The sequence below is a fragment of the Cyanistes caeruleus genome, chromosome 13 (genome assembly GCF_971803275.1).
Source record: "Cyanistes caeruleus chromosome 13, bCyaCae1.hap1.1, whole genome shotgun sequence".
Taxonomy (NCBI): Eukaryota; Metazoa; Chordata; class Aves; order Passeriformes; family Paridae; genus Cyanistes; species Cyanistes caeruleus.
The window spans coordinates 18,419,976-18,446,303 of NC_141713.1; the positions used below are offsets into that span (position 1 = coordinate 18,419,976).

The 26,328-nt window shown below is 57.2% G+C and overlaps 1 protein-coding gene across 2 annotated transcripts; it reads right to left on the reverse strand.

The window, feature by feature from the left end:
* Positions 1 to 7,191: 7,191 nt before the first annotated feature.
* Positions 7,192 to 17,507, reverse strand: CSK (C-terminal Src kinase). 2 transcript variants are annotated; one of them, XM_086849452.1, is made up of 13 exons: positions 17,234 to 17,507; positions 12,235 to 12,310; positions 11,964 to 12,077; positions 11,491 to 11,603; positions 10,709 to 10,928; positions 10,332 to 10,425; positions 10,187 to 10,252; positions 9,947 to 10,046; positions 9,715 to 9,805; positions 8,828 to 8,901; positions 8,544 to 8,739; positions 8,281 to 8,367; positions 7,192 to 8,179 (listed from the first exon to the last, which is right to left on the reverse strand). In XM_086849452.1, exons 2-13 carry the CDS (start codon positions 12,247 to 12,249, stop codon positions 7,997 to 7,999), a joined length of 1,353 nt encoding a protein of 450 aa, XP_086705578.1. In that variant the 5' UTR covers positions 12,250 to 12,310; positions 17,234 to 17,507; the 3' UTR covers positions 7,192 to 7,996. The 2 variants fall into 2 exon arrangements, with proteins under 2 accessions (XP_086705578.1, XP_086705580.1); XM_086849454.1 differs by lacking the exon at positions 17,234 to 17,507 and adding an exon at positions 12,522 to 15,187.
* Positions 17,508 to 26,328: the final 8,821 nt, after the last annotated feature.

The window sequence follows — 26,328 nt, forward strand, 5'->3', positions numbered from 1 at the left end:
CGCCACCGCCTCCCCCGGCCCCGCCACCGCCTCCCCCCGGCCCCGCCGCCTCCCCCCGGCCCCGCCGCCTCCCCCCGCCCCGCCACCGCCTCCCCCCGCCCCGCCACCGCCTCCCCCGGCCCCTCCGCCAGGCGGAGCCGCCGCCGTCCCGACCCGCCCCGGGCACCGCGAGTGATGCCACCGCCGAGGAAGGAAGGAGCACCCAGAGCTCCCCGGGGACACCGGGATGGACGGAGCCGGGGTGGGGGCTGCGGGGAGCCCCCCGGACACCCTTCCCTCCCCTATTCCCGGCTGCTTCATCCCACCGGGGAGCAAACCCACCTCAGTGCCCCTTTTCCCACTCTATTCCCCCGTCCTTAGGCTCTGGCAGGAGGAAAAGCCGGGCTTGACGCTCGGAATAAGCCGTATCAAATATCACAAGTGTAGTTTGCTCATCCATCCAAGGGGCTGCTGCCCAAAAGTTCCCTCTCCCTTATCCTATTAATGATACCCCTGGAAGTATTCCCATCCCTGGAAGTGCCCAAGGCCAGGCTGGACAGGGCTTGGAGCAGCCTGGGATGGTGGAAGCTGTCCCTGTCCGTGGCAGGGGGATGGAGCTTGGAAGAGCTTTAAGGTTCCTTCTGATTCCAGTCATTCTGGGATTCTGTGATTCCGTGATTTTATGATATTAATTAATACCAAAGCTGCTCTCAGAACAGAGGCACGAAAGCATTCATTGATCACCTAAATCAGGAGGATGGAACAGGCATTGATTTTGTTGCATCATTCCCTCACTCTCTCCCAACCCCACTCCCACTCCCGCTCTTCCCTTTGACTGCAGCCTCATTCCAGGCCTTGGGGAGTGAGCAATTAATGGCATCAGCAACGCACCTCCCTTCCAGATGGCCAGCCTGGCTTTAACAGACATTTCTCCCTTGTTTCTTCTCCGCTCGTGAAAAATGAGCGCGGATCCAGACCCCAATCCCAGCTTGCGGGAAATCATTTCATTTCCGAAATATAAAGACAATCTCTGCAGATTAAAATGATGGAACAGCTGTGAAGCGACAGAACAAAGTGACTGAGGGAGGGGGAAATCGGCCCATGTCCTCCCATCCCCCCCGTCCGAGGTAAAATGATGTCTTAAGAGGAAAATAGATTTAAAAACAACGCGTTTTTCTAGGATAATAATCTGGTCAGCGGCCTGGCAGTGACGGCTGCTCGTCGGGATTGGAACAGGCTCTTGGAGGTGATGACAGGGAATTGGTCCCGGTGAAGGCTCTCCTGGCAGAGCAGAACGCCCTGACTGATGCCAGCACTTCCCTTGATTCCATCCAAACGTGCAAAAGGGAGCGGGGAGGTCCCTCGGAGGCTCCTCGGTTTGGCACGACTCCGGTGTCACCCACAGCATCCCCCAGCACGCAGGTGCCCCTGTGCCTGCTGCTCACCCCGAGCTGGCAGCTCAGGAGCCTCAACAGCTTGTTGAAGTGATGATTTTTGCTTTTCACACCCATCTGCAGCCCCCCCGCCCCCCAAGCTCATTCCCATGGAAAACCCATGGAAAATTAATTTTAACCCACAATGAGCTGCCACGGCCTGCTGAGAAACAGGCTGGGAGCCCCCGGCGCTGCGCAGATGTCCCGTTGCCAGCAGCGTGGTGGAGTGTTCTGGCTGTCAGAGAGGCTGAAAAGAAGAACCAGCACCTCTGGTTGTGCCCCCGGCTGCTGGCCCGAGCCTCGGGTGGGCTCAGAGCAGATTTCGGACGCGGCCGGTCCTGGGAGTTTCGCTCGCTGCGGATTTCGCTGCGAGCATCCATTAACAATAAGAGACTGGAAGTCAGGACCGATTTTTTCCAGCTGGGTTAGATGGGTCAGCTCCCACGGAGCCTCTCTGTCTGAGGAACTGAGAGCAAACAGCTCCTGACGAGCAGAAACGCTCGGCCGAGGCAGCTAGGTGCAAACAGCGCCTCGGATGCCGTCCCTCGGGCAGGGATGCTCGCTCACCAGCTCGGGCTCTGCAGCCCCTTGCAGCCCGGGGTTTTTGGGAACGGGGCAAAAGGCAAAGGAAAGGACCTCCAAGAGAGGGTTCGCTGCTCTCCCGTCCCCTCGGCTTTTCCTGGAGGGGCCGGTGTCCCACCTGGAGGCAGAGCTGGGGGGACAATCAGAGGGTGCAGCGAGCTGGGAAATGAAGCCTCGAGGTGTTTGATTTCCCCATTTGCTTTTCCTTGGGCAGCTGAACCGCTCCTCATCCCTGAAATACATTCGAGTGAGGATGAGTCATCCTTCCTGCCAGGACTCTAACCTGCCGTAATGAGATGTAAATCCTTGCATGACCTATTATATTAGCTTATGCTATATCACACATCTCCACGGATTAGACAGCAGCGAGATGAGACGTCCCCCCGTCGCAGCCTCAGACAAGACGGTGGAAGTTAAGAGGATCCTCTCTCAGCGCTGACACCTGATTTAAATTGGAAGCAAGCAGCTCCCTCTGCCACGCTGAGAGGGATCATTCCCGCTCCTCTTTCCAGGTAACTGCCTCCAAAGGCACAGTTACCACAACCCGAGGATGCTCCCGACATCCCCGAATGGCCCCGGAACCGCCGGCTCCTGGAGCAGAGGAGAGGGGCAGGCTCGGTGACCTGGAGCTGCAGGGCCATGCCCATAAGGCCATCAGATCCTTGACAGCCTGAAATCCAGGGAACCTGAACGTTTAAGCCTTTGGAGACCCCGGGAGAATCCTGGAAAGTGGCGACGGGAGGGAAATGAGAGGGCGTTTCCAAACCCCGCAGCTGCCGGGGGGAGTCGCCCCGGCACTTGGCAGCTGATTGTCACTTGCGGTGATGGGGACAGGCACCGCCACCTCGGGAGCCTCCGCGCTGGGCTCTGACCCCGGGCAGAGTCACCTTCCCTCCTCCCGCCGGCCCGTGGGGTGCTGCGGTGGGATGGGGACAGGGATACCCTGCAGGAGGATGGGGACAGGGATACCCTGCAGGGGGATGGGGACAGGGATACCCTGCAGGGGGATGGAGCAGGGATACCCTGCAGGGGGATGGAGCAGGGATACCCTGCAGGGGAATGGGGACAGGGATACCCTGCAGGGGGATGGAGCAGGGATACCCTGCGGTGGGATGGGGACAGGGATACCCTGCGGTGGGATGGGGACAGGGATACCCTGCAGGGGAATGGGGACAGGGATACCCTGCAGGGGGATGGGGACAGGGATACCCTGCAGGGGGATGGGGACAGGGATACCCTGCAGGGGGATGGGGACAGGGATACCCTGCAGTGGGATGGGGACAGGGATACCCTGCAGGGGGATGGGGACAGGGATACCCTGCAGGGGGATGGGGACAGGGATACCCTGCAGGGGGATGGGGACAGGGATACCCTGCAGGGGGATGGGGACAGGGATACCCTGCTGCACCCCTCGGGAGCGGGGATGAGGCAAGGTAACATCTACCCAGAGAGTCCCACGGCTGTTGGGGACCACCCAGCTCCCAGGAGGCTGAGGGAAAATGTTCTGAAGGTCTTGAGGAAAACATCCCTTCAGGGGGATCCCTACTGGGAGATCCTTCACAGGGATCCAAGTGCTACCGTGTCGCTAACAGAGGAAATGAAGAAACTTTAGTATAAATCACCAAATGAAATTCTTCCTGGCGTTTATTCGAACAGAACTCCATAAGGCTGAGGAAGACAGACTGCAGCGTGGCTTGTGATGGAAATGAAACCAAAGATGCCTTTCCCTGACTTAAGGGGGCATTCCCATGGAAAACCTCCCCAATCCTACAGAACCAAACCTTTGAGTTCCCAAAAGCTGGCACCATCTCCACAGGATGAAAAAGTTCCAGTGCATCCCTCCTCACCTTGAAGTGTCCTGGCAGAGCCCCTGGGAGCCCCCGAGTGGTGCTGGGAATGGGAAGCCAGGAGTGGGGATGCTGCTGGGGTGTCCCCTCAATTCGCTTGGAATTCCCTGCTCTCATCTTTGTGTCACTGAGCACGGGGCTGGCCAGACTCACCATTGCTGGGATTTGGGAGGTTTGGGGTGGGAATGGGCCTGAGGTGCAGAACATCCATCCCAAGGAGTGCAGGGATTTGGGGTGGGAATGATCACACAAAGCCCCTGTCCCAAAGGATGGAGGTTTGGGGTGGGAATGATCACACAGAACACAAAGCCCCTGTCCCAAGGGATGGAGGGATTTTGGCTGGGAATGGTCCTGTGGTGCAGAACATCCATCCCAAGGAGTGCAGGGATTTGGGGTGGGAATGGTCCTGTGGTGCAGAACACCCATCCCAAGGGATGGGGGAATTTGGGGTGGGAATGGTCACACAGAACACAAAGCCCCTGTCCCAAAGGCTGGAGGTTTGGGCTGGGAATGCTCCTGTCACACGGGACTCACAGCCCCTATCCCAGAGACCAGAGAGGTTTTGGGGTGCCGCACAAGAGGAGGGGATGCAGCTCACCGCGGAGAAGCCAGGCGGCTGCGATTCCCGCTGGGAGGAGGGTGCTGTGCGAGGTGAGGAAGAGGAGGGAGGTGCTGGGGGAGGCTGGCACGGTCTGCAGCCGAGCCGTGACACAAATGCAGCGGGACAGACATACAGAGCATGTAAACAGGCACATGGGGAGAGCATGTGCTGCTCCGTGCCGCTGGTGGAGAGCGAGCCCCGAGCAAAGGCACACGCCAGCCCCGACACACACACACACACACACACACACACAGCGTTCCCACGGGGGATCTTCCCAGCTCTGTCTTCATTTCCTGGAGTGCTCAGAAGGAAAAAAAAAACCCCAAAAACCAAAAACAAACAAAAAAACCCCAAAACCAGAAAAAAAACCAAACAAAAAATCCCCCCAAAACCCTAATCCCGCCCCCCCCATAAAAACCAAAAAAACAACAAAAAAAAAAAAAACCAAAAAAACAAAAACCCCATAAAATAAAAAAGATAAAATTAAAAAAAAGCACAAAAAAAGGGGGAGAGAGAGAGAGGTGAACGCCACGGAACGGTGATGGGAATGGCTTTGTACATCACGCTAAAAATAGTCCTTGTGATAAAGTCGATCGCGGAGGGGGGAGGAGGTGCCGGCAGCGCGCAGATGCCGGCGAGGGATGCCAGGGGTTCTGCTCCGAGGATGGAGCAGAAGGGCCGTAATTAGGGCTGGTAATTAGCTGCAAGCAGCACAGAGAGAGCTGAGCCGCCCGTGGGGGGCTCAGCGCACCCTCTCCCCTCGGGACGGAGGATCCTTCACGCCGGGAAATGAGAAGCGAGCGGCTGCCGCAGCTGGAATTGGGGTCCTTGGAAGGGAGACGGGGATTTTGGGGTGTTTAGGGCGAGGAAGGCTCACTGCAGCCCCGCGGGTAACGGGGAGGAGGCAGGCAGGGTGTGGGAGCCAGAGCTTGTGGAAGGAGCCCTGCAGGGGAGGAAAGAGGAGCTGCGGGGAGCGGGGGAAGCCAGGGCCGGTGCTGGAGTGGATGATTCGGCTCAGTGTGAGGTGCAGGGATGGAAAAGCAAAGGATGGAGATGGTCCTTTCACCCCCGGCAGGTTCCACACCCCAAATCCCAGCTCTCCGCAGCCCTGTCCTGATCCGGCTGGGATGCCGAGCTCCAGCCCCAGCTGGGATCCCGCTGAGCGGGCCGGAACCCAAAGCTGGATTTTGCAGAGCGTTTTTAGGCTCCGTGTCCCTGTTCCCTGCGGGAGAGGTCCCGGTGTGCCACGGCAATAACGCCCTGCACTGAGGATGATTCACGCCGGGAATTTGAGGCAGGATGGGAGCTGACACAACTGGGCCCAGTGCCCATCTCATCGCCCGAGGGAGGAGGAGGAGGAGGAGGAGGAGGAAGGGCACATGATGTGAGCCAGCACTTGGGAGCCCCGGGGTGTCACTCAGCCTTGTCCCCTCTGCCCACGCTGCTGCCGATGGAGACAGCCCCGACATCCCTCGGGACAAATCACTTGGAGGGATCCAGGATGAGCGAGAGAGCCCCAAGGCAGGAGCGACCCTCTCCGTGTGGGGAAACTGAGGCACGGTGGTGGCAGGGTTAAATTCCCTGGTCTGCAGCGGAGAATGTGATTTCTTCCAGCAGTTCTCTCAGCATCCTTCAACTACATCCCAGAGGATGCTGAGGCACCAAACAGCACTCCTGAGACCAGGCACAGTCTTAAAAATGGGAAGTGTGCTGCCATTTGGAGGAAAATTTAAAAAAAAAATCGAAATAATCAAGGATCTGAATAATTTTTGGGGTGAGTTTCCCCCATCCTTTGATGGTTGCCAGGTGTCTGTCCCCAGCAGCAACCCAGGGCACACAGCGGGGGACAGGAGCAGACCTGTCCCTGCTGTCTCCCATCACGTGAAGGTTCTGGGCATTTCTCACCATTCCCAAAGCCGTTTCTTGCAGGCTTTGCCTGTAAATGACTTTAATCTTCATAAGCCCCAAAAAGTAAAGCTGCTTATCTGGCTGGGCCCTGCTGGAGCGCTGGGAGGAACTGGGGGGGGACGTGGACAACAGGAGGGGGGTCAGCCCAGGGGAGAGGAAACCCTATGGAGCTACATCACATCCTCATCCTCATCCTCATCCTCATCCTCATCCTCATCCTCATCCTCATCCTCATCCTCATCCCTGCGGACACCCCGAGGTCCCAAGGAATGGGGCAGCAGCACATGTCCCCTCTGCAGGCTCCATCCCACACATCCCTGAGCTCTGCCCGTGTCCCAGCGCTCCTTTTTCCCCCTTTAACGGCTCCTCCAAGCGGAATCTCGGTGCCAATCCCGGTCCAAAGGCAGCAGAGAGCTCCGGCCCGAGGTTTGCCAAGCAGGCAGCCAGCAGAGCCGGCGTGGTTTAACGCTGAATAATTCCCTGCAGATGAGGGGAACTATTCTAAAGCTGCCAGACGCCACCTCCACCCAGCTCCCTCCAGGGACTTCACGGGGACAGCTTTGGGCTCAGGGGGCCTGGGACACGGGAGGGAAGGCAGTGAGGTTCAGGAATCAACCCCAAACTGTATCCCCTGCCCGCTCAGAGCATCACAAAGCAAAGCCCGGACTGAAGGGGAGCTTTGGCACCCCTTGGCAGCTTCACCCCTGTCACAACCGTGTTCTCACAGGATGGAGCCTCATCCCCTACCTGTTTGGGGAGGAGATGGGGGGTCCATCCTCCCTTTTTCCCTGCCGGGGGACCCCCGGACCCAGTGGCGACAGAGGGGGGCGGAGGCAGGGTGTGCCGCGTCCGTATGGAATGGTTTTTTTTTTATTACAGTTTTTAATCTCACAGTCGGTAGCATTACATGAGAATAAAGCACTGGACAGGACTGGAAAAAAAGGCCTCTGGAGACAGCATGCAAACATTGCAACGAGTTTAAAGCAAAACAACCCAAAAAATAAAAAGCGTCTGGCGGGGACGCGGCCGCGCTCTCCCGACCGGGCGGCGAGTCCAGCGTCTCCCCGTCAACCATCACTTCTGTCGCTGGGGGTTTCCTTTTCATGTGTCCGTTTCATTGGTTTATTTATTATTATTCTCCTTTTAACAACCTTCTTCTCTCTTTTTTTTTTTTTTCCTTATTTTTTTTTTTTTTCTTCTTTTAATTACATTAAAAAATAAGATTCGTACTTTAGTAAAACGCCCGGCGTTCAGCTGGGCCCTGCTTGAAATAATAAAAAAACAACGACAAAAAAACCCAAAAAAACCCAAAAAACCAACCCAAAACAATAAACGCCCCCCCAAAACTGAGAAAACGACAAAAAAAAAAAAAACCCACAAAAATAATAATAATAATAATAAAATAAAAAAAAAAAAAAAAGCGTGGGAGACCAAAATGAAAAATAACAAACCCAAACCTAGAAAATAAAAATAAAAACTGACAGATTTGGAAGTTTGGAAGCAACCGGGGGAATTGGGGCAGGGGAGGGGGACACCCAGACCCCCGGGGCTCCCTCCTGGTGCCGTGGTGGGGCAGGGGGGCTGCCCACACCCTGGTCCCCCCCAGCGTGGGTCCCCTGCGGCTGTGGGGTGGCAGAGCCCCCCTCTCACAGGTAGAGCTCCTTCTCTTTGATATGCACTAGCTGTTCACGGAGCTGGTGGAAGGACGGCCGGTGGCCGGGGTCCAGGGTCCAGCACTTCTTCATCACCTCGTAGACGACGGCCGGACAACCGTCTGGAGCATCCATCTTATAGCCCTTCTCCACACGGGGCACCACGTCCTTCAGGGGCTGGGGGAAACCCGGGCTGTCAGGGAGGGGCTCTTCCCAGAGCAGAGCTCAGCTCCCCCCCACCCCTGAAATCCAGCCCCGAGGGGGGGCTCATCACTCACAATTCTCGGATAAGGCACTCGCCCGAAGGAGTAGATTTCCCAGAGGAGGATCCCGAAGCTCCACACGTCCGACTTGGTGGAGAATTTCTGCAGGGAGGAAGGGAGGGGAGAGAAGCCCTGTGAGCAGGGATGGGGGGTAAGGGATATTCCCCACCCTCGGGGCAGCTGGTTTTGGGCTCCCACAGTGCGACGCTGCTCTTTAGAGCAGCCTGGGATGTTCCCCCTTCCTGCAGCTTCCACCGTAGCCCCCTGGGCTCACCCACCTTTTCTCTAAGTGCTTCTGGTGCTGTCCACTTGACGGGCAGCTTGCCCGTGTCCTGTGTGGAAGAGGCTTCCTTGGTGAGCCCGAAATCGCTGACCTTGGCGATGTTGTCCTCCGAGACCAGCACGTTCCTCGCTGCCAGGTCCCGGTGCACGAAGTTGTTGGCTTCCAGGTACTCCATGGCTTCACAGACATCTCTGGGAGGGGTGGACAGCACAAGGGGGGTCGGCAGGGCGGTCCCAGGGCGCGGGTGGGGCAGGTGAGGGTGTGGGGCGCAGTACTTACAGGGAGAACTTGAGCAGACAGTCTGCCCCGAGCACCGACCGCCCGCGTGACCGCAGGTAATCTACTAGGCTGCCCTGCACGAGGGATGGAGAGATGTGGGCTCAGCAGGGGCTGCAGCCCACCTGCTGCCCCCTCCCTCGTGGGGCAGGATCTGGGGATGACGTCCCTTTAAGATGGGGCAGAATCTGGGGATGATGATGCCCCTTGTGGGGCAGGACCTGGGGATGATGTCCTCATGGGGCAGGACCCAGAGAGGATGTCCCTTCCTTTGTGGGGCAGGACCAGGGGATGATGTCCCTTGTGGGGCAGGACCCATGGATGATGTCCCTTTAAATTTGGGCAGGACCCATGGATGATGTCCCTTCCCTTGTGAGGCAGGATCTGGGGACAATGTCCCTTTAAATTGTGGCAGGACCCATGGATGATGTCCCTTTAAATTGGGGCAGGACCCGTGGATGACGTCCCTTTAAATTGTGGCAGGACCAATGGATGATGTCCCTTTAAATTGTGGCAGGACCAATGGATGATGTCCCTTTAAACTGGGGCAGGACCCATGGATGATGTCCCTTTAAACTGGGGCAGGACCCATGGATGATGTCCCCTCCCTTACGGGGCAGGATCTGGGGACAATGCCCGTTTACGATGGGGCAGGAGCAGGGGAGATGTCCCTTCGAATGAGGGGACACAAGGATAATGTCCCACTGCGGTGATGGGGCACATCTGGGGATGCCAACCCCCGCTGGGAGCCAGGGATGGGACATGGGACACCCCCAGGCAGCCCTGCAGCCCCAGCCAGGATGACCCAGCCGTGCCAGGGTGAAGCCCCAGGAGCGTGGGGGGCACGAGGGGACAGAGCAGGGGGTGGGTGGCCGGGGTGGGGGTCTCACCTTGGCCATGTACTCGGTGACGATGTAAAGACCACTCTTCTCCTCCACAATCACCCCCAGGAGCTGCACCAGGTTGCTGTGTCGGAGCTGCCTGCGCGGCACACGAGGGCTCAGGGAGAGGATTTGGGGACACGAGGGGCTCCCAGGGGCCATCAGGGACCACCCACCCCTGCTCACAGGGACAAAGGTGTCCCCTCCCTCCCGCTGTCCCCCCGCTGAGGGTGACACTCACGTCATGACGGACGCCTCTGCCAGGAAGGCCTGCGCTGTGGCGTCGTTTTTAATGCACTTCACGGCGACTTTGTTCCCCCGGTAATCCCCCAGCATCACGTCTGCAGGCCAGGAGAGACGGGCACAGGAGGCACTGGGAAGCATCCCAGCCTCCTGGGGCCCCACCAGCACCCCGGACCCTCCTACAGAGGAGCCCCCCACCACATTCAGGGCCACCACGGGCTGGGGACAGCGGGCTCACCTCCGAATTCCCCTTTGCCAATGATCTGTAGCAACTTGAGGTCCTTCATGTTGAGGGCCCAGCCGCCTGAAGTGGGGAGAAGGGGGAGTGAGGGGGTGCAGTGGGGGGGTCCCCAGGGGCCGGGGAGGGGGGCACGGCCACTCACTGCGGGAGAACTCGTCCTGCGCTGCCACCGTGCCCTCCATCAGCTTGGGCTTGATGAGGCGGGTGCAGAGCCCGTCCGCGTCCGTGGTGTAGTGCTGGGGGGACACGGCGCGGCGTGGGGGACAGCCCGGGGGACAGCCAGGGCTGGGGGTCCCGCGCAGGCCGTGCCGGGCTCTGAGGTCCCAGCAGGTGGCAGCAGCAGGCCACGGATGGGCTCGGTGGCAGCCCAAGGTCCCTCTGTCCCCAGCATCCCCACCCCGGGGCGTCAGCACAGGAGGAAGAGCGCGCGCCGCCTCCCAAGCTCCGGAGCCCCACAAGCTCCGATGTCCCCGCGTGTCCCCCACGGGGGCTGGAGGGAGATGCCAGCTGAGGCCTCACCTCCACCAGCTGCATGAGGTTCTCGAAGTAGACCTCCTCGTCGATGCTGAGCTTGCTGGAGGAGTAGATGATGCGGTAGTGCTCCACCTTGCCCTCACAGCTGACGCACAGTGTGTAGTCCCCGGGGTAGTTGGTGCTCTCCCGCACCAGGAACAGCCCCGTCTCAGGGGGGTACAGCAGCCTCTCCGCCTGCTCCCGTGTGATCTTCCCGTGGAACCACCTGCAGGGCACACGGAGCGTGGGGTGAGGGCTGGCTGCACCCCTGGGGGGCCGTGTTTGGACGTGGAGCAGCTTTGGTCCCTGCCTGCCTGGCCGTGCTCCTCCACGCTGTCCCCACCCAGCCCGTGACACAGCTCCTTCCATGGCGTCCTGCTGCCCTCCTGGAGCTGGCATTCAGCCCCTCTGCACGCTCCCAGAGGGTTCCTCCTCCAGACCGGGAGTCACTGGCAGCTCTGGGATGTGGCAGGAACATCAAACCTCTCCATCTCCCATCGCTTGTGTACTTATCCCATCCCAACCTTCCCTCTTCCTCCTAGCAGCCTTTACAACCCCAGCCTCGGGGGAAAAAACCAACTTAAAACGCAGCCCAACCATCTGTCACCTCCCGAAACCTCCCAGAACACTCAGAGCTCTCCCCAGCGGCAAATCCCAATCCCAAACCCACGCTGCTGCCCCCCGATCTTGCTGGGAGGAATGTCCATCCTGCTGGGACACGGCTCTGGCCACAGGGATGCTCCAGCCCAAGCCGCCTCCCCCCGGATCCAGCTCGGCTGGATACTCACGGCATGAGGCTGAGCTTGATGCCAGCTTTGACCCCTTCCCGCTTCTGGACGTAGTTTGCGGGAATGATGCCCTCGCGGCCCACCTTGTTCTTCGCCTTGTACCAGTTGGGATCCTGTGGGGACAGCAGGATGTCACCAGGAGCCCTGGGGATGGCTGCATCCCACCCGAGCACCCCGCTACCCCCGCGCAGGAAGGATGGGATGAGCAGGGCATCCCATTGCTGGGGCCACCCAACCAAGCACCCTCCCAGAGCCCCCCAAACCCACAGCCCCTCTTTTCCTTCCCCGGAGCAGAGCCCAGACCGCTGCCTCTCCCATCCCTCCCAGGAGGCGCCGGCATTTCGGAGAAACCTTAACTAACGAGGCCGTGGATTAATTAAGGGAGCGCGTGGCCCGATTGGCGCCCAGCGGGGCTGGCAGGAGCAGGGGCTGCCCGTGGCAGGACGGTGTCCCTGGGAAAGGGGAGGCTTTACCTTGGTGACAGCGACGATGGTGAGGACGTCTCCTTTGCTGAAGGGCAGGTCCTGCTCGGCGGTACCGTGGAAGTTGTACTTGGCGATACATTCTGTACCGGACGGCCACACGGCCTGGCCAGGAGCAGGGAGTGCCATCAGAGCCTGGCCTGAGTGTGTCACCCACCCCCGGCACCCCTGACCCTCAGGGTGCCCCCAGCGCAGCTGAGAACCCAAACGGGGTCTATTTAAACCTCTGGAGGGCTCCATCCCCGCCCCTCCTCAGCCTCACCTGCATCCCTGACATCTTCTCAGGAGGCAGGGGAGCGACTCTCACAGGGGGGACGCGTCACTCGGTACCATGAGACCTGCACGGGGGTGACAGGGCGGCTGAGAGCGGGCACAGGCGGCGAGGATCCCCACGGGATGCTCAGGGGCCAGCTGAGCACCTCTTCTCCCGCCAGGAACAGCTCCTGCCCGAGGTGCTGATCCAAAACATCCCCAAACTGGGGTGGAAGTGGGAAGCCTGGGCGCGCTCAGCCCCCGCAGCCGGGGCGGGACCGGCGCGGAGCCGCTCACCCGGATTAGGAGGCATTTGCACGGATACAGCTTCTTAAGAACGGAGTTTTTGAGCGCAGCATCTGCACCAAGGAAAAATCCAGCGTGGAGCAGACGGGTGGAGATGCCCAGAGAAGGGAAGGGAATGGAGATGACCTCTGGGAGGCCCATCCCACTCCTCTCCCAGGCTGCACAGCCAGGGCCCTGCTTTCCCTGGTGACCCACACGTGGAAACATCCAGCCCAGAGAGCTTCCCAGGCCCGGGATCCAAAAGAAATAAACCAAAACTACTCCCCGCTGGCTAAAAACCGCTGGGACTGCGGAATGTGCAGCTCCCAAAGCCCAGGGGGACGCAGTGCCCGGGGGTGCCGTGCTCTGGGATGGGTGTGTGGGAGGGGAACAAACCCGCCTTTATTCCCGCCGCTCCGGCCCCCGGCAAGGGATGAAATCACCGGCCCCGGAATCAAACCAGGCTTTCTTGGGCCGGGGCAGCGGGGTCGTGCCGGGCTGGGGGGCACAGAGCGGGACACAGGCAGAGCAACCCCCAAAAGCCACCCAAATATCTGTGAATTCACCACATCCAGCGAGGTCACCAACAGCAGCCCTGCTGTCAGCAGCCGGGAGTATTTTGGGAAGGAGGAAGTGAAACGGGGGCAAGGCCGAGGACGGGAGGAGGAAGGAGATAAGGGGCAGAGCCGTGGGGAGGAAGAGCGCGGTGAGAACACAGCCCTGTTTCCACCACGTGCCTGCAGTGTTCCGGAAAAGGCGTCACGCTGCCACCTTCCTCACCCTCCTCACCTTCCTCACCCTCCTCACCTTCCTCACCCTCCTCACCTTCCTCACCCTCCTCACCTTCCTCACCCTCCTCACCTTCCTCACCTTCCTCACCTTCCTCACCTTCCTCACCCTCCTCACCTTCCTCACCCTCCTCACCTTCCTCACCTTCCCCAGGGTGGGGACGTGGCACACGGCGCTCTGCTCTCGGCAGCCGAGACGTCGAGGCTCAGGTGTTGGCCCCCAGGACGAGCTTTGGGGACCAGAGGGGTTTCCATCACCACAGCTGTGGGTCGGTTTCTCTCCCAGCCAGGCTGGGAGAAGCCCCTGGAGATGGCACCCGCACCCAGCCTGATGGGACAGTGCCAGGGGTGCCAGGATCCAGGGGACAGCAATGCTGGGCTGGGCAGCTCCAGCTGGGAGTGCAACCCCCCAGAACATTCCCAGCTCCAACAGCCTGCCCTTCCAAGCTGATCTTTGCTTAAATTTTGGATTTACACCCGGCACGGAACGAAAAATTTCAGCCAGAGGGGTCTGGATCCCGCCAGTCTGAAACGCAGCAGCAGAACACCAGGGAATAAACTCGGCTCTCTCAGGCCGAGGAGGGATTTAGCTGAAGCAGGGAAGGAGGTTTAAGGAGGGAGTTTCCCATGGCTGGGGCTGTCAGCCCTGCTCCCCGGCCAGCGTCCCGTGGGGACACCGAGCTCAGCCTGGTTCCGGGTGTTGCTCAAGGAGAGCTCAGCCCAAAGCCCTGAGTCAGCGCTTCCCACCGGCCAGGCCTTATTCCCCAGCATCCCAAAATCAGCAGGATGGAGGCTGAGCCCGAGGTGTGACCAGCTGGGGAAAGCCTGGAGCCAGTGCAAGGGATGCCCAAAGGTTCATCCCACATTTCCCACCCCGTGCAGGAATCCTCCCAATCCCCAAGGCCGTTTGTTTGGGCTTTCAGCTCAGGGATGTCACCGGCATTTATATTTGACAAATGCAGCGAGGATACAAAATTCATAGCCTGCCTATGAATAAAGAGAAATATGAAATAAAGAGAGGTTTTTTTCCCTTGCTAAAGAAGAAACTGCCTGAGCAAACCCCACCAAGAACACGCTTCATACAGCCCAGGCTTCTTTATCTTCCTGGATCGTGGATATCCACGGCACTGGACTGTGGCATTGTTGTAATTACACACAATAAATTTCCTTTCAGTTTTAAACAGGGAGGTGGTTCCAGCACCAGGGGCTGCCCCTCAGCCTGACACAGACCCTCCTCCTCTGAGCCTCATTTTCTTTTTGATCGTTACCTAATTTCTGCCTCGAAGCTGAGACTTGAGGAGGAGGAGGAGGAGGAGGAGGAGGTGGAAACCACACGGGGCAGCTGCTGAGCAGCCCCCCGATGGCCTCATGTGACAGCCAGCAGTTCCTGCTGCGCGTCACCCGGGCCAGCCCCGGCCCCGCTTCCGCCAGCCCCGCGCCTCCCCTGGGATGCTGGGCTGGGAGAAGGACCTGGAGATGCTGGAGGAGTGGATCCAGAGCTTAAAAGCAGCATCTCGTGCCTTCCGGGAAAACATGGGCATCGCCCCTTCTCTCCTCAAGGAGGATGTGCGGCAGCACATGAAAGAAATTCATAATAATTAGAAAAAATTAGCCAGGGAGCAGCCTGGCCGACTGGGCAGAGCTGAGTGCTGGGTTTGGCTGTTCCCAGCCCTGCCAGGCCAGGGTTTGCCCCTTGTGCACGCTCCCCGTGCCTGAATTGGGGCTTGGGATGTGCTCAGGTGAACCCAGCCTCTGCCAAAACCCGCCTGCCTCTTTTCCCCAGTGGAGCATCTATCTGTGCAGGAGCCCCAGGGATGGATCTCACCCCCCAGGGATGGATCTGATCCCCCCCAGGGATGGATCTCACCCCCCAGGGATGGATCTCATCCCCCCCAGGGATGGATCTGATCCCCCCAGGGATGGATCTGATCCCCCCCAGGGATGGATCTCACCCCCCCAGGGATGGATCTGATCCCCCCCAGGGATGGATCTCACCCCCCCCAGGGATGGATCTCATCCCCCCAGGGATGGATCTGATCTCCACAGGGATGGATCTCACCCCCCCCAGAGATGGATCTCACCCCCCAGGGATGGATCTCACCCCCCCAGGGATGGATCTCAGCCCCCCAGGTCCATCCCCACGCCTCCCCCACAGCCTTGCTCCAGCATTTCCCTGCAGGAAGGCCGGCCCAGCAGCCAAGGTGGGCAGGGCAGGTACAGCCAACACCTCTGATAATCCAAAGGGCATCGGGAAATGAGCCGGGGACAGCGTTCCTCTCGTCAATCGAAACAAAATCAAGCGGTGCCAGACCCACAGGCAGGTTGGGAGGGGAATTTGGGACCCCCAGAGCGAGTCCCACCTGAGGAGCACCATCACCATGGGATGGGGTGGGTGAAAGATGCTGCATTTCACTTTCAAACCCAACCATGAGAGGGGGCAGCACCTGCCCAGCACCAGGATGACTCTGTTCAAACCAAGTTTGGTTGCTGATGGCAGAGAAGCCTCATTCCCAAGGGGAACAGGTGCTGTGTTCCCATCCCCATCTCCCGATAAAATCCTTTAAACTTCAAACAAACAAACAAGAAAAAAAACCCCAGACCAACCCCAAACCAGACAACATCCTCCCTGCCTCTGAAAGATCTTATCTGCTGTTATTACAACGAACACCTACAATTACTCTAATCGAAAGGAAAACGCTCCTCCTTCACCTCAGCTCGCAGCGTTTCCGAGCTGCTCCCCCAAACCAGCCCCCGCTGGGTGCCCTGCTGCCAAAAAAGAGGAGAAGGAGGATGGCAGCTTCTTTTCCTGGGGTTTTGAACTTCTTTTTGGAGAGAAAGAGAAGATGCTGCTGGTCAGAGAGCTGGAGGCACCTGGGGGACAGGCCTGGAGAGAAGCTGCTCCCAGCCCCACACTGCAGAGAGGTTTTCCTGGTCCTCCTTTATCCTATAAAAAACTCCCCGGGGTGATTTTCCACCACAGATCAGCCCGGTGTCCCTGTCCCACGTGCTGTCACCTGGGGACGGGGACAGGACCGAAAATCTGGAGGGAGGCAGCGGTCAAAGGGCAAAGAGGCAGCCCAAAACTCCCTGGGGTTATCCCACGGCTTCATCCCTCCCAAAACCCCCCGCACCCCTCCGGGGAGCTCTCCGGACACTCCCTGCCTTGCCGGGATGCTCCTGCGTGCCTCCCCTGGGAACAAACCCCTGTCCCGGGAGGAAGGCTGCCATCCTCCTCCTCCTCCTCAGCCCTCAAACCTCCCATTTGCTTTTTTTTTTTTTTCCCCCGGACTTTTTGATTTTTGTCGGGGGTGGGGTGGGGGACTTTTTTTTTTTCTTTCTTTTTTCTTCTTCTTCTTTTTTTTTTTTTTTTTTTCCGCCCGACGGCACAGCCCCTTTCGCTCTCGCTAAACCAACGAGCAACAGCCGCGGCTATAAATAACCCGCCGCCGCCTTATTGCCCAAAAAAAAAAAAAAAAAATATAAAGAAAAAAAAAATAAAAAGAAAGAAGAAGAAGAAGAAGAAGAAAAAAAAAACCAAAAAAAAAAGCCCCGAATTTTAAGACATTCAAACCAACAAGGCGCCGCCGCCAACCCCTGGGAACAGCCGGGTTCCCCCGGATCCCTCCCGTTCCCCCGGGCCTTTGTACGGGATGGGGATGCAGCGGCAGGGGAGGCGGGAGCCCCGGGGGGCCGGGGCGCGGCGGGACCCCCGGCACGGTGCGGGGATGGACGCGCGGGGGTCCCTCCCGGCAGGACGGGCAGCGGGACGAGGGGTCCCCGGGGACGGCGGCGCGGCGGGAGCGGCCGTGCCGGGGTCAGCGGGGGTCAGGCGGGGCCGGAGCCCCTCGCACCCCCCCCATCCCCCCCTCCACCTCCGCAGCCCCATTGTCCGCGCCCCGCTCGCTGCCCGCCCCGGCCGGTGCCGCCGTCACTCACCTCCCTCCGGGCCGGGGCTCAGCCCGCCGCCGGCTGCTCCATGCGGCGCCGCCGGGGCCTCCGGGCTCGCCTGGGCCGGCGGGGGGGCGCGGGGGGGGCGGAAGGGGCGGGGGAAGCCGGAGCCGCCGCCGCCGCCGGAGCGCGGCGGGGCCCAGCGCGGCTGGGGGAGCGCGGGGGGGCGCGGGGGTCCCGGGGCGGCGGGGCCGGAGGGACGGACCGAGGGAGGGAAGGGAAGGAGGGACCGAGGGAGCGGCGCCCGGAACCGGAGCGCCCCGAGCGCAGTGCGCATGCGCCGCCAGCACCGCGCCGGCTGCGGGGCGGGGGCACCGGCGGCGCCACCTGGCGGTCACCGCCGGCAGTGCCACAGACCGGGAACGGCAGCGGGGACAGGGGGACAGAGGGACAGAGGGGACAGAGGGACAGCGGGGACAGAGGGACAGAGGGGACAGAGCGGACAGAGGGGACAGAAGGACAGCGGGGACAGCGGGGACAGAGGGACAGAGGGACAGCGGGGACAGCGGGGACAGCGGGGACAGCGGGGACAGAGGGACAGAGGGGACAGAGGGACAGAGGGACAGAGGGACAGAGGGGACAGCGGGGACAGCGGGGACAGAGGGACAGAGGGACAGCGGGGACAGCGGGGACAGCGGGGACAGCGGGGACAGAGGGACAGAGGGGACATTGGGGACAGAGGGGACAGAGGGACAGAGGGGACAGAGGGGACAGAGGGGACAGAGGGACAGTGGGGACAGAGGGACAGAGGGGACAGCGGGGACAGCGGGGACAGCGGGGACAGAGGGGACAGAGGGACAGAGGGACAGCGGGGACAGCGGGGACAGCGGGGACAGCGGGGACAGAGGGGACAGAGGGACAGAGGGACAGAGGGACAGAGGGGACAGGGGGACAGAGGGGACAGAGGGGACAGCGGGGACAGAGGGGACAGAGGGGACAGAGGGGACAGAGGGACAGAGGGACAGAGGGACAGAGGGGACAGAGGGACAGAGGGACAGAGGGACAGAGGGGACAGAGGGGACAGAGGGACAGTGGGGACAGAGGGACAGAGGGACAGAGGGGACAGAGGGACAGAGGGACAGAGGGACAGAGGGACAGAGGGGACAGAGGGACAGAGGGACAGAGGGACAGAGGGGACAGCGGGGACAGCGGGGACAGAGGGGACAGAGGGACAGAGGGACAGAGGGACAGAGGGGACAGAGGGACAGAGGGACAGAGGGACAGAGGGACAGAGGGACAGAGGGACAGAGGGACAGAGGGGACAGGGGGACAGAGGGGACAGCGGGGACAGCGGGGACAGAGGGGACAGAGGGACAGAGGGACAGAGGGACAGAGGGGACAGAGGGACAGAGGGACAGAGGGACAGAGGGACAGGGGGACAGAGGGGACAGCGGGGACAGCGGGGACAGAGGGGACAGAGGGACAGAGGGACAGAGGGACAGAGGGGACAGAGGGACAGAGGGACAGAGGGACAGAGGGACAGAGGGACAGAGGGCACAGCGGGACCCGCAAATGGGCCACGCACCGGGAACGAGACCAGCACTGGAAACGGGATCCTCACACCACCGAGCCCGGCACCGGGACCGGTAACGGGACCTGCACCGGCAATGGGAATGGCAGAGGGACCCGCACCGGGAACAGAAACGGGAGCTGCACCGGGAGCCGGACCCGCACCGGCACCGGGAGCTGCACCGGGAGCCGGACCCACCCCCGGCCTGCCCGATGTGTGCTCACATGAGTGCAAAGTTGTACTGAAATGATGCTAAAATGCCAATAAAATAATAAAAATCGTTAACAAGCATACAGCAAATAACGATAAAATGTCCAAATTACAATGAAAAATAATTGCTATGATATGATATGATATGATATGATATGATATGATGTGATATGATGTGATATAATATAATACAATACAATACAATACAATACAATACAATACAATACAATACAATAATATAATATAATATAATATAATATAATATAATATAATATAATATAATATAATATAATATAATATTATATAATATAATATAATATAATATAATATAATATAATATAATATAATATAATATAATATAATATAATATAATATAATATAATATAATATAATATAATATAATATAATATAATATAATATAATATAATATAATATAATCATCTTTAAGGTCCCTTCCAACCTAACCCATTCCCTGATTCCATGGGGACAAAGGGACGGCAGGGACAGGGAAGCTCGGGGTGCAGAGCCGGGGAGATCCCAGCATCCACGGGAGTGGGATGCAAAGCCCAGTTCATTTTTTGGGAAGCGCATCCTTGCTCCAACAGCGCTCAGGGAAGATCCAGGGACGCGTTACTGGGGTCAGGCACCCCTTTTGCAGCCTCGGGTTCCCCGCGTGAGCCTTGGAATGTCCCTTTGGCCTCGGGGAGCTGGGGAAGGGGCTCACCCAGGCTCCTTTTGGCGAGGAACTGAAAGCGGCTCATGCACCAAAACTCACCCGCGGCCACCAAACCTCGCACGGAGCCGGCCCTGAGCGCGCCCCGAGCTGCCCCGCACGCTCACGGCGTTTTTGGGGTGACCAGAATTCCACAAATATCCACAAATATTCACCAATATCCTCAGCACGGAGCTCCCCTCGCCGGGGCTGGGCAGCAGCAGGAGGCTGGAGAGGAAAAAACCAGTCAGGACCGCAGCTTTGGGGGGGAATGGTGCCCAGTGCCGGGTGTTCCCGGTCCATCTGACCCGGGAGCAGGGAAATGCTCTGCCCTGGGGGTTTCTTCTCCCCGCTGAAGCCTCGAGAGCGCCAGCATCCTGAGAGTGGCTGGAGGGACCGTGCGGGGGTTTGGCGGAGGGGACACACGGAGGGGGATCCTCCAGGCACTGCTGCTGCCATGTCCCGGCTGGAATTGTTCCCTGGAAGGGTCTTGCTTGGAGGGTGAATGATGCCCTGGCTGGAAGGGAAGGATGGATTCGAGGCCAGCCAGGCAGGGAGGGACATCTCCCCGCCTTGCACCAGGAGAGGGGGCCCTTCAGCCGGCTGGAATCGGCAGGGAAAGGAAAATAAATAAAAAATGCAGCGGAGGAGGAGCTGAGGGTGAAATCGCGGCGGAGTAAAGGATGGAAAATCTCCTGCCCTGTCTCCCCGACGCTTCTCTGCATCCCGGGCTGGCTGGCCGGGTTATTCCCGGTGGGGCTCGGAGCCCCAGGGGGATCCTGAGAAGGGTGGGCAGGGAAAGGGAAGCGTTCCTGCCTGGGATGTACGGCACAGCTAAGGGCTGTGGCTGCCAACAGCAGAGGAAAGGCAGCGTGGCAGCTCTCCCAGCTCATCCCAGCCTGGAGAATTCACCTTCCAGCTGGAAAAGCCCCGAAGGGAGCCGGGTTTGGCCGGCTCTGAGGCTGCCGGGGCCTCTGGGGGATGCGGGATGCTCTGCAGGGGGGTCCGTCTGCCACAGCTCCCCCTCCCCAAATGTATTCCTCCCCACGAGAAACGTGAAACCCGGAGCTCCTCGGGGCCACGGGCTGCGGCGGAGCCGTGTCACCGGTGCCACCGGAGGGCGTTCACGGCCAGCGGGAGGGGACAGCAGAGCCTCGGTGAGTCAGGATCCCGCTCCCTCCATCCCGGTTCCGCTCCTCGGGGAGCCTCTCCCCCCATGGCAGCCCCAAACCCCGCTCGGGGGTGGAGAAGAGCCTCATCAGGGCTCTCCAGGACAGCCCAGGGTGTTCTGAATTGAAGGGGAGCAGTGGATTTTCACCCCCCAGAGCCCGTGTCCCCCACCCTGGCAGCGCCAGCCCTGCCCTGCCCACCCCGCTGGGGCTCAAGGAGATGATTTTAGGGGTGCGACAGTGGCGCAGACAACCGGGACCTCTTGTTATGGGGGGGCAAGAGAGCTCTGTCCCTCTGTGTGACCCACCAGCCACCAGCGCCAGCCTTGGGGACATGCAGGGGACAGCCAGCCCTGAGCGCATCGCGGCTCTCCAGCGCACACCCTGCAGCCAAGGCAGAGTTTGAGGAGCATCCCCGCAGGGTTTGGCTCGCACTGCCGCTGCTCTCGGGACCCGGTGGCCACCGCTGCTCTCGGGACCCGGTGGCCACCGCTGCTCTCGGGACCCGGTGGCCACCGCTGCTCTCGGGACCCGGTGGCCACCGCTGCCCCCATCTCTGAGCCCACCATCCTCACACTGGGCACCACCTGAAATGTTTTCGCTGTTTGATGCTGCACTTCTCGAAACGGATTTCTGGGTCTCTTCTGAGCCGAGAATTTCGGGATTCTCCTTCACGGGGAGCTCCGTTTATCTCCGGGTCAGGAGGAAAACTTTAAAGCTCGTTAGGATTTTGTTTCTTGTGTTTATTAGGATGTTATCAAAAACAAGTCTGGTCTTTCCAGACTTTCTGCACAAGTTTAACTCACCATAACCTGGCTCACTTGAAGGCACAAAACGACCCCAAACCACGCGGCTGTTTCATCTTTATATCTATTTTTATTTAATTTACAATAAACACGTGAATTGTTTTTGTATATTAACAAGTAAGTTTTCTATATCACTTACCTAATTAAAACTTTGACTAACTTTCAATGAATCACTCCTAAAAACTGCAGAATCATGGAGAAGGAGGAAGAAGCAGAGTTAAGAACTGCACTCTTTTTTTCCCCATCTTTATGTATTAAACATTCTAAAATCTGTAATTTTTTTACTTCAGTGATGTACTAAACATTATACTACTTTTTACATGATTTTTTTATAGATCTTGGTTTACTCAGGGATATTTGGAAGCCTTTCTGTCAGTGATAAGATTAATGCCTTTTTGGAGAGTAGGACAAACAAAGAAATGTTTCTCTGTTTCTGGATTGCTGCCAGGGTGGGGGGCACAGGTTTGAGGAAATTCTTGGGAGCCTGGAGCTTCTCCTGAGCAGGGAGGAGCTGTCTCCGTGTGTCAGCCTGGGGACAAACTCCATCCTTGCCCTCTTTCCTGCCCTCTGACCCACAGGTACCTCGCACGGGGTGATCCATCAGCCCGAACCCCAGCGGGAGGAGGGAGGGGAGGGTGGGAGGAGGAAAAAGGGTTCCCGCAGATTTGGGAGCAGCGCTGGACCGGGTGTAGCAGGTTTGAAGTGCCCAGCTCCTGGCAGCCAATGTAAACTCTTGGATTTGAGCTGGAGCAATTCCTGGTTCTCATTCTCAGGCTTCGGATCCAGCTCTGACCCACCCACAGGTTCAGCCTGGATGGAGCGGAGAGCCAGCAGGAACCTCATCCACCAGCTCCGGCAGCCCAGGGCAGGAGGAGGCTGAAGCGGAGCTCTGGTACCCCTTCAAAAGCCAGAAACCAAAGAGAAATTCCCGGGTTCAGGTTCTAAAGGATGCTGTTCACAGCTTGATCTCACTTTTCAATGGTCAAAACTACTGTCAATTCTCAAAAATGCCCAATTATTGGCCAGGAATAAAAACTCTCACCAGCCTCCAACAGTCTGAAATTCCTTACCTGTTTCTCTTTTTTTCTTCAATTTCACATAAATTTCACTTAAATATCACCCAGCACAGCACTGACAGCCCACGAGCTGCTCATCGAGGCTGAGATGAGATTTTTTTCCCCCTCCAAAAAAAGGCAGGAACCTCTGTGTGGAGTTCAGAGCCCAAATGTGCCCCTGTGGAAATGCAAAGAGAAAGATGGTGTTGGGGGGCTTTCTTCTGTCACCTGTGCTGGGGAAATAATATTTATTAGATATAATATTAATATATTAATAAAAACATAAAAATATTTTATAGAAATATAATATACATAAATAGAAAACATTTTCTAAAATATACAATATATATTATGTACTATATTTTTATAATATTGTATATTGTATAATCTTATTATATTTTATGATATATTATATAATAGTATATAATATAATATAAAATAGTATATTATAAGTATATAATAATATATTATTTAATAGTATTATATATTTTTATTATATATATTATGTTATATATTATATATAATAATATATATAGCAAGAGGATATAATATATATAATATATAATATATAATATATAATATATAATATATAATATATAATATATAATATATAATATATAATATATAATATATAATATATAATATATAATATATAATACATAATACATAATATATGATATAGAATATAGAATATAGAATATAGATTATATAATATATAATATATAATATATAATATATAGTATATAGTATATAGTATATAAGATATAAGATATAAGATATAATATAGAATATAGAATATAGAATATAGAACATAGAATATAGAATATATAACATAGAATATAGAATATAGAATATAGAATATATATTAGCAAAACTGAGACACAGAAGCATTAATCCCCATGGGGAGATGACTCCTGGTAACTTATCCCAACCAGCTGAAGAACAGAGACTGGAAGTGCAAGGTTCACTTTTAATCAGGAGGGTCATTCAGTGTTAGAGCAACTCCTCTTTTCCCCCAAGGAGAGCCCCAAAAGGTTGTTCTGGTGCATTTTGGGGCTGGGGGCTGCGTTTCCCAGCCAGGAGATGCCCCCAGCCCGAGTGCTGGCACGGGGCAGGTGTCCCAGGCAGAGGGAGAAGTTCTGCCCAGAGCTGTCCCTGCATCAATGAGGGTGCTGGGAGCATTTGGAAGGGGAGCTGGAGCCCGGCTGCCATCACTGGACTCATGACTCATTTTAAAACCAGCCATAAAAGCAATTTTCCACAGAGTGATCAAAGCTTCCCCGGCTTATCACCGCCCCGATTCCAGTACTGAAACCGTGGCGCTCGCAGACTGCCCGGGGAGTAATTGCAGGACTTAATTGAGGAAGGTCATTAGAGGCAGGCAAAGATAGGGGAGCTGGAGCCTCTCACCCAGTGTGAGTCGCTTTCGTGGCAGTGATGATGATGATGGACAGGGCAGGTTCAGGCTGGATACCTGGAAAAGGCTCCTCAGCCAGAGGGTGGTGGGGCACTGATCAGGGGTGGGCACACAGCTCCAGGGGTGTTTGGACAATGCTCTCTCAGGCACAGGGTGTGATTGCTGGGGGGTCTCTGCAGCACCAGGAGCTGCACTGATGATCCTCGGGGTGTCTTCCAGATTGTCCTGATTGGGCACTCGTGGTTTGTTTTTTTCTCCCCTTGTACTGAAGATTGATGAGAGGGAGGCAGTTTTCTCTTGTTCAGATTTGGTTGTTTATACTTTTATCTACATTACGTGGATACAGGCTACAAGGAGCTACGTGCACTAAGATAGAAAGGTGCAAAATGGCTAACAAGGAACTTTATCAAGGTCTTTTATATGTCTGTTTACCCAATTAACAAATGCAAAGTTAATTATTTTTCTTAGTGACCCAATGACCCAACACCTGTGTGCTGCACTGCGGCATTCTCTACCCAATCACTTATTATTACCCAAAAACCCACAGAAGAAGATGATGAAGAAGGACAAGAGACAACACCCTAAATCCTCCATCTTGTCTTCTGTCCTTAAACCAGTTTAAACCTTAAACTTTAACTTTCTCACCCAGTGACTCAAGAAAACTCTCTGGTTTACACACTTATATTTTCAGTTTCTCTACTTAACTCTCACAGCTGTCTCCACGGTGCTATGTGAAATGCAGTGCTTTCTTGGGCGTCAGAGTGAGGCATCACAGATATCCTCCATCTCTCACCCCAGCACCAGATCAGGAGATCCAATTCTATGATTTTATGGACCCCAGCAGGAAAACTGGGGCCTCACCTGGCACCTGGGCTGTTGGGCGGGATGTCCAAGGAGCGGCGAGCACGCAGGGATTTCAGACCACGGTCTCAGGGGTCCTTCCTGCCTTTGCAGAATGCCTGGAAAGGTCTTCCACAGCTCTGGGGCATGGTTCCAGCAGCACCAAGAGAGGGTGAGGTGCTCAGTGTAGGTAGGGAGTGGTACAGAGGCTGCTTTGCCTCCAGCCCCATGAAGAGAAGGGAAGGATAACTTGCCTGCTCATTCCTCTCCCCTCCAGCCTCTTCCCTTCCCCTGCTCCATCCTGACACAGGGGTGACCTCTTCAGTCCTCCATGAATGGATCTTGGGGAGCCCTTCCACCAGCCAGGGGCTGTTCCACACCGCTGATATCAACATTCAGCTGTGTATCTGCCCCGGAGCAATAAAACTCTCATCATGCAAAGAGGGGGAAAAACATTCCCGCTGTCCTTTGTATCTGCTCCTGCTTATTGCAGCCTTATCAGCACATCCAGGCGGCCTTTGGGGCACGGGAGTCACGCAATGGCTGCAGCAAACGGGGCCTGTGGACCCACGGCGTCACTTGTGGGGCCAGGTCTGCCCCACGGGGACAGCGCGGCACCGATGAGTCCCGGGCAGTCCCGCTGCTCTTGTGAGTCACCACGTTCACCGAGATGAACCTCCAGTGGATGGTCCCACCTCCCCCTGCAGCAGGGGAATGCTGGCTTTGGGATGTCCCTTGTGGGACGTGGCTTTGGGTCTCTGGTGCTCTGGTCCGTGCCGTAGTTGATGGAGCTGTTATTCGGCTGGTGAGCCTCGTGGGCTGCCCTAAAGCATCCTTCCACTTTTCCCTCTGGTAGCCTGCAGCAGGTCTGGACCTTCCCTTCCGGCGCTTCTCCTACAACATTTGGGTTATGGCATTAGGCAGGAAGGACAAAGCTGGTGTGACACCGACAGCTGCTCGTGCTGGCTCAAAGAATTCGGGTGGCTCTCTGAGGCTGCGTCACCTCGGTGCTCCACCACAAAGTGGCGACTGAGCCTGGACACACAGAGTCACTCCTTTTCCCCCAGGCTGGTTCAGCGGGTCTGGGCAAGCCAGGATCTCCCCGAAGTCTTGGGCAATCGGCTTCCCCGTTCTCTTCCCCACCACGCTTTCATCTGTGCCTCTTCTGGGAAGCTTTTGTGCAACGCCTGATGAGTGATTGGCATTTGGACATGGCAGGAGCTCTGGCTGGAGCCCCACTGCTCGGGGTCTGGGGCTTTGGGGGCAGAATTCTCCCCTGGGAACGGGTGCAGGAGCAGAGCGTACCTCAGCGGGGGTTGTGCTTGTCCCCGTGTCACCGCTGCCAGGCGGTGGCGTTGGCTGGG